Source organism: Cyprinus carpio, chromosome A17 (genome assembly GCF_018340385.1).
Source record: "Cyprinus carpio isolate SPL01 chromosome A17, ASM1834038v1, whole genome shotgun sequence".
Taxonomy (NCBI): Eukaryota; Metazoa; Chordata; class Actinopteri; order Cypriniformes; family Cyprinidae; genus Cyprinus; species Cyprinus carpio.
This window is the reverse complement of record NC_056588.1, coordinates 27,432,774-27,448,530: the sequence shown is the minus strand read 5'-3', so window position 1 is coordinate 27,448,530 and position 15,757 is coordinate 27,432,774. Positions and strand designations below refer to the sequence as shown.

Sequence of the window (15,757 nt, the reverse complement as noted above, 5' to 3'; positions counted from 1 at the left end):
TTCCAGTACTTGTTTAGTTTAAAAGTAGACATGTCAGGCTTTCTATAGATATCTCTCTCATGTCTCTGTGTTGAGTATTCACTGAGTTACAGTTCATTTTAATGACGCGTTTGTAACTGAAGATCAGCGCAGACAAAGGCTGCAGACAGCACTCCTTGTTTGTTATCTTTATTTTATAATCCAGCAGGAGGAGGTGGAATTTAACCCTCTGAAGTTGATTAACGCGGATACACGTTTTGAGGGATTTTCTCCTAATAACCCCAAAAAGAACTTAAATTACACTTTCAGTTTTGATCGTACATATAAGAGCAATACATCAATCAAATCTGTAAAGGGTCTACTTTTATTTGTATCCACACATAATAACAACAAAACTTTGTGCATTTATAAAATAAAGAAAACAAACAGAGTGCGCTGTCTGCAGCCTTGGTCTGCGGTGATCTTCATTCGGAAACGCGTCATTAAAATGAACTGTAACTCAGTGAATACTCAACACAGAGACATGAGAGATATATCTATAGAAAGCTTGACATGTCTACTTTTAAACTGAGCAAGTGCTTTCAAAAACTTATGTGTATTCTGTGATAAAGTAATCCATATGAAAACAACGCGGTGTCCGTCTTTCACGTCTCCCTTCATTATATCTAATGCGACCACGCCCACGTGCCGAGCGCGCTATTGTTATTATAATCTTGAAGCTTGCGGCGGATAACCGCCCTCATCAGAGCAAACAAAGCTGCAAGACTGTACTTCACATTTTTTAAATGTTACTGTTCACTTCGCGCTGAGAGGAATAAGACATAATTCACCTCAAGAAGACCGCTGAGAGGAATAAGATTTGGATTACTTCAGAAAGAAGAATGAAGCGGCTTGACCCAGCAGAGATAAACATGAGTAAGTCTTTTTATTATTAATCTACTTGTATTAGTTTTCATATAACGTGTACACATTTTACTAGTTAGACTTTTTCCAGACTATAATTCCTGACTAAATGTATAATCAGGTGAAACTTTATGAAGTTTCATTTACATCATCTCATGTTTCGCGATGCCAGGACGGTTTTATTTTTTTTTATTTTTTTATGTTCTATAACATAGACAGCAATACGATATAAAAGTAATATGAGTTATAATGTTGCTAGCTTGTCAGTAAGAATGATTAGACAAAACTTTACTGAGATAGGCTATTCTCTGTTCATGAATATAGCCATATATGTTTATAACTATATATATTTTATAGGCCTTCATACAAAGCATGCTTGTGTTTTCAAGAATGTAACTAAGCTTCTGTTCATCAATATCTGCTCTGGTGTAAATAATAATAATAAAAAAAGTATCAAGTAAGCTGTAAATATCACTGACAATAAATGTTCTATGTGGTAATTATGTTCTTTTTTTCCCTGTAAATTACTAATAGTAACAGTGACCATCACAATAATGTTAATAATGCAGTTTATTTGCGTAAACAGCATGCTTACTTTTTTATTTCAGATAAATAATAACCTGTTGCAAAGCGAGCCAATGCAAATAAGTAGCCCACTCAGGACCAAGCGAGGCACACACTTCCATCTCTTCAAAGTCTCTTCAAAAAAGTATGTCCTTCAGAGCACATAAACAACGTACATTTTGGAAATGCCAGGTATGTGACGTTCATTTATATATTTCAACATGACACATGAGCCTGCATTTATTTGATCCAAAATACAGAAAGTTGCATTTGCTAAAGCAGTAATATTGCGAAATATTTTTACTATTTAAAATAACTGCTTTCTACTGAATATATTTTAAATTTTAATATATTCCTTCTATTTTGAATCCATATTTTAATAACCATTTTTCAATATATTCCTACAGAAAGTTGCATTTCAAAGCAGTAATATTGCTAACTGCTTTCAGAATATATTTTAAAATTTAATATATTCCTGTGATCAAAACTAAATTATCATTCCAGTCTTATTCCAAGTGTAACAATATACACTATACCATTTAAAAGCTGGGAGTCAGTATATATATATATATATATATATATATATATATATATATATATACTTATTTAGCACACAAGTATGATATATATATATACAAGCAATCATGTTAGAAACGATGCTGTTCTTTCAATTAATAAAAAAATCATCTCTTTTCAAAATTAATAATAATAATAATGTTTTTTTGAGTAACAAATCAGAATATTAGAAGGATTTCTGAAGGATCATGTGACTGGAGTAATGATGCTAAAAATTCAGCTTTGAAAGTCAGCTTTGATTGTTCCTAATAAACTGTTTAACTGCACTCGCAAGTGAATCTCAAGTTATTTTGTGGGATAATTAAATATATTCTAAATAAACTACAAACCTAAAAATATATACATTTATTTTGTCCTCACATTCTTTCCTGTAACTCTTCCCTCTCGGTCACTCACCTGCCTGAAAGGCTCATTTTGCAGCTCATTATGTGGGTCTTTGTCTTCTCAGGTATGAATCACACAAATATTCATAATAGTTGACGCCTGCTCGCATATGCCCTTTTGAAACAAAAAGTGTCTTAGAAATTTTAAATTAATCTATTGTTTTCTGTGTGTGAGTAAACAAGATGATTTTCACATCATTTTGAAGCAAAAATTCTAGGCTACAAGATTCCAGGTTTGACAGTCTTGTGAACAAATGCTTTGTATGTGTTTTATGACCTTATTTCAGTGACTTCAAAATTTTAGTTTTTTACTAACCAGGCATAAACGTTGTTTTCTCAAAAACACAATCATGTACATACATGCTATTTACGTATTATTGTAGCCCAGTTTGTACTGATTACAGTGTTATTAGACTTTAGCCATGTATCTGAACTTACCACAGTGTGGATTTCAGAAAGTGTGCAAAGACTTCACGTGCACACTTACCATAGCATGGATTTTCAAATACTGTTCTAAGGAAGGGCTCTCGTGGCACTCTGATAGAGCAGCTCATAGATGGAATGGTGCATCTCAAAACAGTATGTTTGAGAGTCATCAACTCGATCTGTTGAAATAATGCTGGAGCGCTCTGGGGAAAAACAGTGAACTCAGTCTCATATGAGAGGAGAACTCCGAATCCAGAGTAGCATGCTCATAGGCGACCCTTCTTGGAAAAGGGGAGCGCTGCTAAACTACCACGAGAATCGCCCAAATAGCCCCTCATGGTTAAGGGAAGCTTTGCTTGAAGTGTATAAACGAGTACACACTGGCTGAATGGAGCCCAAGGAACCAAGGTCTAATCATCTCAAGAAAGGGAACGAGGCGGAGCACGTAACCCTTACCATACAGGATTCAGAAAGTGCACAGAGTCTTGCGTGCACACTTACGAATACGTGGATTTTTAGAAAGTGCGCAAAGTGTTCACGTGCACACTGACCACTATGAGGTTTTCAGAAAGTACACAGAGCTTAGCGTGTGTACCTAAAGGTTCCTAAGCATCGCAGAGGCGCTGAACCGCACAGGAGAGGCAAGCTCAAATATTACAAACCTCTAGCGAGGGGAGCATCACCTGAGGCAGCATATACAAGACTTCTGTAACTGCCGCCTTCACTTCCTGCTGGATGCGACAGCACAACTAAGCAGCCAGGAGACCCCTCAGGGTGACCTGGCCGAACATCCATGAAATTCCCTGCAGTGCTGTGTCAGGCCTGATGATCAAGGAGGCTCCCGCAGAAACCTGTGATCTCAGCCACCTAATACCGGAACATGAAGCCAGATAGCTGGTGCTGACGAGTGTTTAGTAAACACTGTAACTGAGCACTGCAAAGGAAACTCACAGAGTTTATTAGTAGACACATAACCACCAGCAATTTACACATAAGTATATACAGAAAGGGTTATTCCCTCCCTCCTGCGCTGGAGCCCCGCTCAAGGGGCGCCTCCTTTTAGTCCGGACCATCAGTAAGGTGGTTGCTATGAACATAGAACCAGCCAAAAACATTATAGGTCCAGCATAGGAGACTGTTATGCGAGAGGTTTCCACCTAACCTCGATCAGGTGGAGAGCTGGTGGTTACAGGGGAATTAGGAAGGGGAGGATAAAAGCAGAAGTTAAAAATCCCTAAAAGGAACGAGTAGATACCTCAGTACCACTCTGATTCAGACGAGAACGCTGCCTCGTCTGGATCACATCCCTTAGGTTCTGCTTACCTCCTTGTGACCCACAATTCCTCTTACCCCTGCCCGCAGGTGGGGGAGGAGCACGAGTCCCGACACTAGCCTTCTGTGCCCGTCTTTGATCCTCAGATCGAGACAGGCCAGGACCCCTATGTTGTTCGGGCTCAGACCTGGACCTTCGTGGAATAAAGGATCTGAAAGCAGCGGAGCGCGCCTTCGTCTCCCTGAACCTCTCGATCACCATCTCAACGGAAATACCGAAAAGTTCAGAAGGCGAAACCTGAGCATCGAGAAGAAAGCCTTTTCTTTCTTCCCGATGTCTGCCAGGTTCATCCACAGAAGTCTCTCCGCTACCACCATGGCCGCCACATTCCTGCGCATGGCAGAGGCAGCCTGCTTGGTAGCCTGGAGAGAGACCTGTGGTGCGGTGCAGCTCATCTACCTGATCAGGAAAAAGGCCTTCGCCTCTATCCAGGTCTCTTAGCAGATCAGTATGATATGCTTGAAGCACCACCATCGTGTGTAATAAAGCCACAGCCTGACCTGCTGCTGCATATGCCTTGCCATTTAAGCGAGATGTATTTCTTGAAGGGGCTTAGATGGCAAGGAGGTAGATTAAGAGAGGATGTCTCCCCCACAGAAAGAAAGCTCTTTCTACAGGGGGCATCCTCTCATAGCAGTTTTCGCGCATCGCCTCGATGTCGGCAAAACTCTTATGCCGAAACCGATGGATGCGAGAAGAAAATGGCCTCTTTCATTTCCTTTCGATCTCTATGGAGATCAGGCAGAAATGGAAGGCTCTCCTGAGCTGGAGGGCTATGGTTGGAAAGATAATGCTCATCGAGGCGGCCTCACGGCGTCACCTTGTTATCATACTTTCATAACAAGTCAACCTTGCCATGGCGCGATCCATAATCTCCAACAGCTCTACATACGCAGGGCAGGAGAATTGAGAACGCTCAGCCTCAGCTTCTTCACCATCCTCAAATATCTCCTGCTTTTCCTGGGTATAAAAACCCAGCAGAGCACTAACCTCAGTATCAGAAAGTGTTAAAGATATAACATCATCCTCCCGAGGCTCTCTCTCGTCCGCCACCATTATGAGCGCGAAAGGGAAAGTCCCTCTTTAAACCATTCAGACAGATCCACCTGAAATTCTCATGAGCTCATTCTCCTCCATGCCTCAGCAGCGGCGGGTCCTGAACCGCGGGAAGCAGATGGTTGCCTTTTTTTTTCTCGGAAAGAGAGACGAACGAGAGCGGAGCTTTTTCCTTGAAAAAATGCTCACAATGCATGCAGATTGTCTCCTCAAAGACATCGCGTGCGTGCTCTTTACCCAAACAAATGACGCAAAGATCGTGTGTGTCATCAGGTGTCAAATAACGCCGACACGGATGCACACATTGTCTAAACGCTTGCTAGTAGACGCCATGATAGACAGAGAAAGAGCGCTCTTAGCGCTCGGTTCTTTCAGATGCACGCTTCAAACAAAACAGTCAGTTTTGAAGACGAAGAAGAGAATGACGTGTTCTCCCGATGCCTGTTTATAGTCGCGCCGGTAGTGACGTCAGAGGCTGTCGCCGGCCAACTCGTTGGTGTTTTTTCAATGTATGCTCCAGGCACACGTCACGACGAGGTGTTCCCCATAGCGACCCCTAGAGGACGCAGTTCGAAGTTCCCTTGAAAGGGAACCAATAGTATCCATGCTGCGGGTCTGCAGATGAATATATCTCAGAAGAACCATGTTCAATATTATCCAGACAGTAAGTTGCCATTATTTTACTAGTAATTGAATGGGAAATTTTACATTAACTTACGTTAACAGCGGTTTCCTGTTTTCAAATATTTAAAAAAATGGTGATTCTTTTAATAAGTACAGTGTTTTCTTTACTCGTCTATTTTTTTAATTTGCAATCAAGTCATGGCCAATACTGCCTTTGAGTAGATTGATTTCTTTGTTCTAAACTGATCTAGAAAAACTGAGCGACCACATTAAACTCTGTAAAATGTAAAGTTGGTCACAGTGCCAACTTTGACTTTGTTGAATACACATGAGCAATGCACATTTCAAAATCAAAACACGGAACAGGTGTTAAAAGTGATTTGGGCTAGTGATTTTGCGAGCCCTGGGAATGCTCTCATTGAAAGCATGAGTTTCGCTCTTCTCCACTCACAGACTGCCTTCACTGAAGGCAGCCCCACTCTCCCGTTTCTCCTCTCTCAGCAAGCTTTGGAGAGGGAAACAGCGGAGTCCAGGAATAAGAAACCAGGTCTGACTGATCTCATGCCAGCACTGTGCCTGCGTGCTCTCTCTCCCCATTGCACTCGGATCTGCCGCAGAAGGGCAATGAGCTGCGCGCTAACTGAGACGGAATACTCACTCAGAGCATGAGTCTTGCTCTTCTCCACTCGAGGACCGCATTTTACTGAAGGCAGCCCCACTCTCCCTTTTCTCCTCTCTCAGCAAGCCTCGGAGAGAGAAACAGCGAAGCCTGGGAGCTAAGCAACCGGGTCTGAGCAATCTCACACCGACACAAAGCCTGCGTACTCATTCTTCCCACTGCGCTTCGATCCATGTCTTACCTGTAAAGATCAGCACCCCTCATTACAATGAGCGTCTCTATCCACCTAAGTAGATTGGAGATTCGGAGGAAGCAACGGCGAGCTCGCGGGTTGAGCGATCAGGCTTGAGCAATTTCATGGCAACTCACGTCATGCGTGCTTAATCTGCCAGTGTGTGTTACACGTAAGGATCAGCTCTCCTCATTACATGAGTAGCTTAATCTTCCTAGGTAGATAAAAGGAAAATGCTGGCAGCTTCGCATTTGTGTGTGTGGGTCACTGAGACCTCCCAGTTACTCGGAGGTAGAAATGTTGAACTCGCGGGGATGAATGACCAGGCTTGAGTGATTTAATGCCAGCAAAGCCCACTCCCCATGCAGGTTGTCGATCTGCCAGTGTGTTTACAGCCTCTACTTCCTCATCCCCAAAAAGGATAGTCCCCATCCTCGATCTCAGACACCTGAATCACACCCTCATGAAAAGGTTGTTCAGGATGACTATGCTGAACAGATCCTTGCGCAAATTGAGATTCTTGAGATTCGCATTTGAGGGAGTGGCTTATCAATATACGGTCCTTCCCTTCTGATTTGACAGAGGTATTGTCATTTCTGCAAGAGCTGCTGGATAAGGGACACTCCCCATCCACGCTCAAAGTCTATGTGGCGGCTATAGCTGCCTCTCATGCCCCTATTGTGGGCCAATCGGTGGGCAGAAACAGCATGGTTATTAGCTTCTTAAGGGGTGCCAGGAGGCTGAATACGCCTTGTCCCCCTACTGTCCCTTCATGGGATCTGCCCACTGTGCTGAGGGCCCTGAAGGGCCCCACTTTCGAGCTGCTACAGTCTGCCAACATTCGGTCACTATCAATGAAGACTGCTCTGCTTCTGGCACTGGCATTAGTAAAGTAAATAAGGGACCTGCAGGTGCTCTCCATTAGCCCTGCCTGCTTGGAATTCGGGCCTAACGACTCTAAAGTCGTCCTGAAACCAACGCACACTTCTTTGGGCCTTCAATGTCCCATGGAGTACAGGCCCACTCGACTAGAGGCATCGCCTCATCTTGGGCATGGTCCAGTGGTGTGCCATTGCGGATATTTGTGAGGCGGCCAGCTGGGCCTCGCCGTCCACATTCGCAAGGTTTTATAACCTGGATTTCCCGGCCTTGCAGGCCAGGGTCCTTTCCGCTCAAAGAGACACACGCTGATCTGGCAGAGAGCCCTTGGCCATATCACGCTTAAGCTCTGTGGCATTAGTTCATCTGTTAGCTCTCGACCCCTGGAACAATTAACCAGGCCAGGTGTTACCTCAGGAAGCTCAACCGGTCTTAGCCTTGGGTTGTTGTTAATTTTTCTATGGGCATTGGATGCTTATGGAAGTTTGATATTTTTAGTTGTTCCACCACATTAGCACAGCGTGACTGTACTGTGTTCCCATAGCATCTTAGCAAGATGCAGTATGAGTGTAATATCGAAAGGTAACGTACTCGGTTACTAACGTAACCTTGGTTCCCTGAGATACAGGAATGAGTACTGCGTTGCTAGCAGTGCTATGTAGCTGCACGACTCAGTCGTTGCTTATGTCGAATCCTGGCTTATATAGCCAGATGCCCCACCCATTCTGGTGGGCTTTGGAAGGCTTTGGCGGGCTTCATCACCATAGGCTTGTGCAGTTCTGCTGCCGAGCCATTGGTTCGGTTTTTAATATACTGCACGAACCAATGGCCATGCAGTTTCACTGCGTGATTGAAAAAAGGCTTCAGTTCAGGAGAAAAAAGTAGTACTCCTTCCCATATCTCAGGGATCCAAGTACGTTCTCTAGAAATGAAACAACAACTTGAAGTCAATAACCTTCTCTCTGAGCTGAGATAGATGGTGAAATTAATACTGCTTAGAAATTCCCAAAATGTTCTAAATTGATTTTATCATGAACTAAATAGATAACCAATATATCAGTGACTGATTGTAATGTTTTTTTTTTCTCATTACTTTTCTGAAATAAACTGTTTTGGTTCTGTGTGCATCGTAAAATCTGGGCTTTGAAGCAGAACCAGCTAAGGAGGACTTTTCTAATGTTCACTGTATTAAAGGGGTCATGATAACCAAAAAGAAGTATACTTCAAGTTTATTTTATTAAGTATACATTATTTTATTAAGTATACATAAGTAAAGTTAAAGTATATTTTTAACTATACTTTATGTTTTAAGTATACAAATATCAGTGTACTAGTAGTATACTTGTAAATGAACATACTTGTAAATTTCAATACTGCTTGTGACTAATTGGCCCACTTTCTAGTATATAACAGCGTACTTTTAAGAATACTTTAAGTATAACAGTAGTAAACTTTGAGTACACAACTAGTTTACATCTATGTTTTTAGATTGTACTGCAACTATACTAAAAGTGAACATGTATACTGATAGTTTACTAATTAAATACTTGTTGCAGTTTTGGTACACTTTGAAGTATAGTCTCAGTAAACTACTAGTTTAGTAGTTTTATACTGCAAGTGTACTCGTAAGTTTTCTTTAAGTGAACTTTACATCATGCTTTAAGTATACTACTACAGTATGTCCTTATTTCGGTATTAATTTGTATGTTTTGTTATATAAATATCTGAACACACAAAACATCAAAAGAAAGAACAGGGTATCTGCTTGTAAAAAAAAAAAACCTAGCATCATGCATTCTTTTTTATAAACACATCATTGTGGGTAAGTTTCATAAATAAAAAATAAAGAAATAAACAACATTTTGAACTAAAAAAAGACTATGAATTGGAATCAGAATGGTACGGAAGAGGATTAGGGCCAAGCAATAATAAAAAAATAAAACCATCTCGAGATTAAAGTCATTATGTTGCGAGATTAAACTCGTTAAATTTCGAGAAAAAAAGTCGAAATACAATCTTGAGAATAAACTCATGAAATATCGAGAATAAAGTCGTTGTGTTTCGAGATTAAACTCATTAAATTTCGAGAAAAAAAGTCGAAATACAATATTGAGAATAAACTCATGAAATATCGAGAATAAATTCGTTGTGTTTCTATATTAAACTCGTTAAATTTCGAGAAAAAAAAGTCGAAATACAATCTTGAGAATAAACTCATTAAATTTCGAGAATAAAGTCGTTGTGTTTCGAGAAAAAACTCGTTAAATTTCGAGAAAAATAGTCGAAATAATCGTGAGAATAAACTCATTTAATTTCGAGAATAAAGTCGTTGTGTTTCGAGAAAAAAAGTCGAAATGAAATGTAGAGAATAACGCATTCGATCAGTGTTCATTGCATAGCCTATATCTTTCATTAACAAAGAAATACTATCAACTTTAGCTAATTATGACACAATAATAATTAGCACACGAACTTTAAAGTGAATTTGCAAGCGGCTAGGTCTTTTTAGAAGAAAAAATCAGTCCAATATGCGCGATGTAGGCTACTCGCTTTTGTCCAACATGAAATGACAACCAGAGGACAAATGCAAGGTTATCGCTGGCTTCACCCAAATGCACTCTGCACTTGGACAGCTATGATAAATTAAAACCGTACGGCATTGCCATTAATGGCGTGTAATGTAATGTAATGAGTTTATTCTCAAGTTTGTATTTCGACTTTTGTTTTTCTCGAAATTTAACGAGTTTTCTTCTCGAAACACAACGACTTTATTCTCGATATTTAATGAGTTTATTCTCAAGATTGTATTTCGACTTTTTTTCTCGAAATTTAACGAGTTTAATCTCGAAACACGACTTTATTCTCGATATTTCATGAGTTTATTCTCAAGATTGTATTTCGACTTTTTTTCTCGAAATTTATCGAGTTTAATCTCGAAACACAATGACTTTATTCTCGATATTTAATGAGTTTATTCTCAAGATTGTTTTTCGACTTTTTTTCTCGAAATTTAACGAGTTTAATCTCGCAATATAATGACTTTAATCTCGAGATGGTTTTATTTTTTTATTATTGCTTGGCCCTAATCCTCTTCCGTAGAATGGTAATCAAAACATACATGGAGTTGATCAGCACCCCAAAGATTGACAGTCATTACCTCTTCATTGGTCAACATTTTATTCCTTAAAGTTACACAGTTTTGATGCTGTTTTATGTCTGATCATGTTACATTACATGTGGAAGCATCTGTTGTTTCGGTTTCTTCTTTGCTTGTGTTTTGGAAATTCTGTACAAAAGTTGTGTAATAGCGCCCCTACCAGATAACATGGATTCCCGGAGCACAAGTATAGCTCAAATTTATTTAGACTTTTTCCAAGTATACTTAAATGTCATTTTAAGTACATTTCGGATAAGTACATAAAGCAAATTTCTGAAAAGTCCATAAAAAGTAAACTGAAAATAAACTTATTTTTAAAATAAACTTATTCTTTGTAAGGGTAAACATAGGGCTGGATGATAAAATAGTAACAAAAATTATCTCTATATAATTTTCCTTGATAAAATTATAACACAATTTAAATAAATGATTGTTTTCTTCGTAACTGTTTTTGAAAACATCAATTTGAGGTCTTTCTGAGTAAAAATGTAACGTAGTTGCATTTGAAGCAGTTCATTCCAACAAAATAGACACAACACAAAAAATACTGAAATGCACTGCAAATACACAAAACACAAACAAATACAGACACATGCTGCAAAAACAGGAACATGCAACAAATACTTACAGACCACATTGGAAATAGGGCTGTGCATTTTATTTTTTGGTTTTTTAATGCGTTTCTCATAAGTAAAGACTGTAATTTAATTAGTAGTATATCTCCAGCACGTGCGTTTAGATCAGGGTTGCCAGGTTTTCACAACAAATCCTGCCCAGTTGCTTCTAAAAAACTAGTCCAAAACTAGCCCAATTGCGTATCCAGGAGGTTCCCCGATAAAAATTGCATCCCGGGGTTAAAATATAAGTTTTTTGGCAGGGTTGCCTTGGTAAAATTCACATTTTAGGCGCTAAATATCACGTTATTGGTATTGGGGTCGCTTCAACCTGCGGACATGAAAAACAACTGCATACTTGGCAACACTGGTTCAGGTACACAGAGCCGTAGTCCACAGACAAGCTACACAAAATCGCATTCAAAATCAACAAAGAATCGCCTGCGATTTTAAAATCGTTTTTGTGTAGATTGTCAGTGAATTACAGCTCTGTGTAGTAAATGCCAACCAGTGTTGCCAAGTCTGTGGTTGTTTTTCATGTTCGCGGGTTGAAGCGACCCCAATACCAATAACGTGATATTTAGCTCCTAAAATGTGAATATTACAAAGGGAACCCTGCCAAAAATGTGTATTTTTATCACCCGGAACAAAACGCGATTGGACTAGTTTTAAGAAGCAATTGGACAGGTTTTGTTTTGAAAACCTGGCAATCCTGATCTGAACGCACGTGCTGGAGATATACTACTAATCACAGGAGCGACTTTACTGAGGAGATGCGCATGAAAATCGCATTCAATTTTTTGCACAGCCCTAATTGGAAATGTGGGAACCGCAACAAGTGACGACCCTGGCTGGGACATGCTATCAATGTCTACTCTGAAAGGTGAGATTTTTGTTTATTTTAACATCCTGCTCATATGACTCCTTAGCTTTATTGGATATTATTAGCCTAAATAAGCTGACGAAATACACAATAACTGTAACTGTGAAGTGTTATGCAAGCTGGCTAACTTACTTTTATTTTGGCTATATATATTGGCTAACTACCCTTACAAAAATGAACCATGGTTTTACTATAAAAAAAAAAATATATATATATATATATATATATATATATATATATATATATATATATATATATATATATATATATATATATATATAGTTTAACCATGGTAACCAGAAATTAACCAAGGTTTTTTTTTTTTTTTTGGCATATTTTACTACTATTTGTATAACCACAGTTTTACTACAAATATCATGGTTAAACTATGGTAAGTGTAGCAAAACCATGGTTAATTTATGGTTACCATGGTTTAACTATTGTAGGCAAGGTTTTTTTTTTTTTTTGTAGTAAAACCATGGCTAATTTTTGAAAGGGTTCCGTTGTCAGTATTTCTGTATTTGGTTGTGTTGAGTGTTGGCAGCGTGTTTCTGTATTTGCAGCATGTTTTTGTGTTTAGTTGTGTTGTGAGTATTTGCAGCACATGTGCTGTCAAAATTTCAAACTGATGAAGATGTTTTCTTAATTTGCTGGTACTTTTTCTATTTGCATGAGTTATGTTAAGTTGCAGCACGTTGAGCTCTCTGGGCCACCATATGGATGCCTTTACGCATATTAGGGATTTCCTGGAGTGTCATAAGTTCTATTACTCCTCTGAGGCATATTTGGAGTTACTGCACATGTGCCCTCCAGCATCCAGTATAAATATATAAATGCATATCATTCATCAATGTTGTTATTATCATTGTGGTGCGGACTGCCTAAAACGATTTCACTGAAATGACACTGAAATTAGATATTTTGTGGTACAGTACAATTATAGGCAACCCCATTCTAGATCATGCATATTCACTGTTTCACTATTAAGCACTCATGTGCTTTTCCAAATAATTTTTTTATATCAAAGTGGTATGAAAAAACACCACAATGACTTTCTCTTAGTGTTGAGACACAATTCTTTGTTTCTATTATCATTAAATACATGCTGTGACATCTACTGTGCAAATACTAAAAAGTGCCACACTCTGCATAAACACAGCACCAGACGGGGCTGCAAGAGTTATAAACACCAGCACCACTACCTTTGCTCACTGCAACCGTAACAAGCCACGAACGACTACACTGTACCACATACAATGTGCACAAGCCATCGTAAAGCAGGCAGGCTACTGCGGGTGAGGAAACAAAGGCACCCAGTGTATTTCTAGCACAGAGGCTTGGATCCTATTAATAAACGCTTCCAGATTTTCCAGCAGTCAACTCTCTTTGGCTTACACACGCCAGCTGGGCACAGGGGATTCTAACTACAAGCTGTGATTGGTAGAGAGCAGTGTAGAGATACTGTATATTGTGCCGAGTTGCAAATTATTGACAGACCTCAGAGGAACAATGCCAATAACATCCACAAAGCCACTATATACTTAACAAAACTGGTGAACTGTCCTGCAGAATGACAGAGGGAATAAAAGAAAGCTAAAGACAGAGTAAAAAGGTCTGTAAAGTGTGGCCACAACCATGCTTTTTACATTACATTTACATTTAATCATTTAGCAGACACTTTAATCCACTGGATAGTCTAATGCAGCACACATAGCAAGGTACGTTTTAAAGCATGGCAGCTAGTCTGAGCTGGTTTAATCTGGTCCTTAGATGGTCATGAGCTGGATTAAGCTACTCCTGAGCTGGTTATGAGCTGGTTATAAGCAGAAGCTAGTTGCTTAGTACCATCTTAGGACCAGCACATTACCAGCTTAAACCAGCTAAGGACAAATTATGGACCAGCTCAAACCAGCTGCTATGCTTCAAAACATGCCTAACCAGCATTTTCAACAGGGGGTGACTAAAGTATGCACAGAAACATAAGAACATGCTTCAAATAATTTAGGTATTGTGATATTATATGGTAATATAATTGTACTTTGACATAAATATCTTGTTACACATACAAAAAAAAAAAGAAGAAGAAGAAGAAGAAGAGCCAACTACAGATGTGGCAGGTATGTTTTTATTGCAACAACTGCCTTAATGACATTGCATCTATAGGCTCAAGTGTCTTAGTCTTATTAAAGTCCCTTTTCTGTTTACACAAATGTGCATCATTAATCTCAAAGTAATGGAATAGTATAAAGTTTATGTAATTCACATTTTCAATCAAGACAGCAAGCCACGTGCGTGCAAAACTGGTGTTCTGTAGGACATCAACAGTTATTTTTATAAAAAACAGACATATCCACCTTATTTTGTTGCCAATATGTGAGCATAATGATGTAAACAAACAAAAAAAAAAATATTATATGAGTATTATAGTGTATTAGGTCAGAGAAAATTAAAATAGCATAAACTTAACCTATGTGGAAAAAGAGAAACAGCGCCTTCTATTCGCCACGCAAAATATATATAGTGAGAGAGAGGGGGGTTTACAACACCGGCAAAACACCCTTACTGAAACTGCATAACGAATACAATAAAACTGTGAATTCAGTTTTCATCAGTGTTTATAATCACATTTTGGAAATACAATTGTCATAGACGTATAAGTGAAAGAATAACGTTCTTATCCACAAAAAATAATTACTCACTGACTACCATAATGGTTGCATGAACGCCATTTACTAAGTGTTATCTTAAATTTCACATATATTATTCACAATACCCTGCAGGGATTTGCAACTGGCAAGCACCACAACAGACCGCCTTTATCTACGACCACATATAACATTTATGTAACAAAATACAGCTACGTTTAAAAAGATGATGATTGACGTGATTTTAGTAAGGTTCATATCTAGTGAAATTTGGACAGGTCCAAATAACCTGCACAGATTAAGTAATGCCGTGAAATATGTAGTCAGCAATGTCCCTGTAATGTCAGCAGAGCTATCGTAATCATTAAACAGCTTGCACAAATTAACAGTGCTCATTTAGGCATTGTTACTTACCGTACATCTTCATCTTTGAGAAAAAACGCGTTTTCCAAATTGTAATCCGTTTGCGCTGACACCTTCAGTTTAGTGCTCTGACTCCAAACCATAGACTGTAAGCGAACTGCGCGGAGCGCTGTCTCACCATAAAGCACTACAGTCGAAGCACTACACACGCCTACTAAACGTCTCTCTTAAAGACACAGTTCCATCATCAAGCATGTGCATCATGGATAGACCAAACCAACTGGCATACTGTTGTGCGCGAGTATGTTCCAATTGAATAGTACTATCATTTATTTTCGCTCCAATGATATATTATAGATCAGTGTTTTGCTCTCGTCCTGTAAAAAAACTACTACTGTAAAGAAAATAATATAAAAAAAATTACAAGTTTGAAGTGTCAAATGTTAGGTATTTGTTGTGAAATTTGCACCTATTTGAAGAGAGCACATCAATTTAAAGTATCCACCCTCTTCCTATAGGCC

At 39.0% G+C, this 15,757-nt stretch overlaps 1 protein-coding gene across 1 annotated transcript in view; it reads right to left on the bottom strand.

Moving 5' to 3' along the window:
- The window catches only part of daam2 (dishevelled associated activator of morphogenesis 2), a 168,774-nt gene extending 153,333 nt beyond the window's left edge, over positions 1–15,441 (bottom strand). The window contains exon 1 of the mRNA XM_042774552.1: positions 15,288–15,441. Within this exon, the coding sequence (XP_042630486.1) occupies positions 15,288–15,379 (92 nt within the window). The 5' untranslated portion in view covers positions 15,380–15,441. The remainder of the gene's footprint in view (positions 1–15,287) is intronic.
- Between the last annotated feature and the right edge of the window lie 316 nt (positions 15,442–15,757).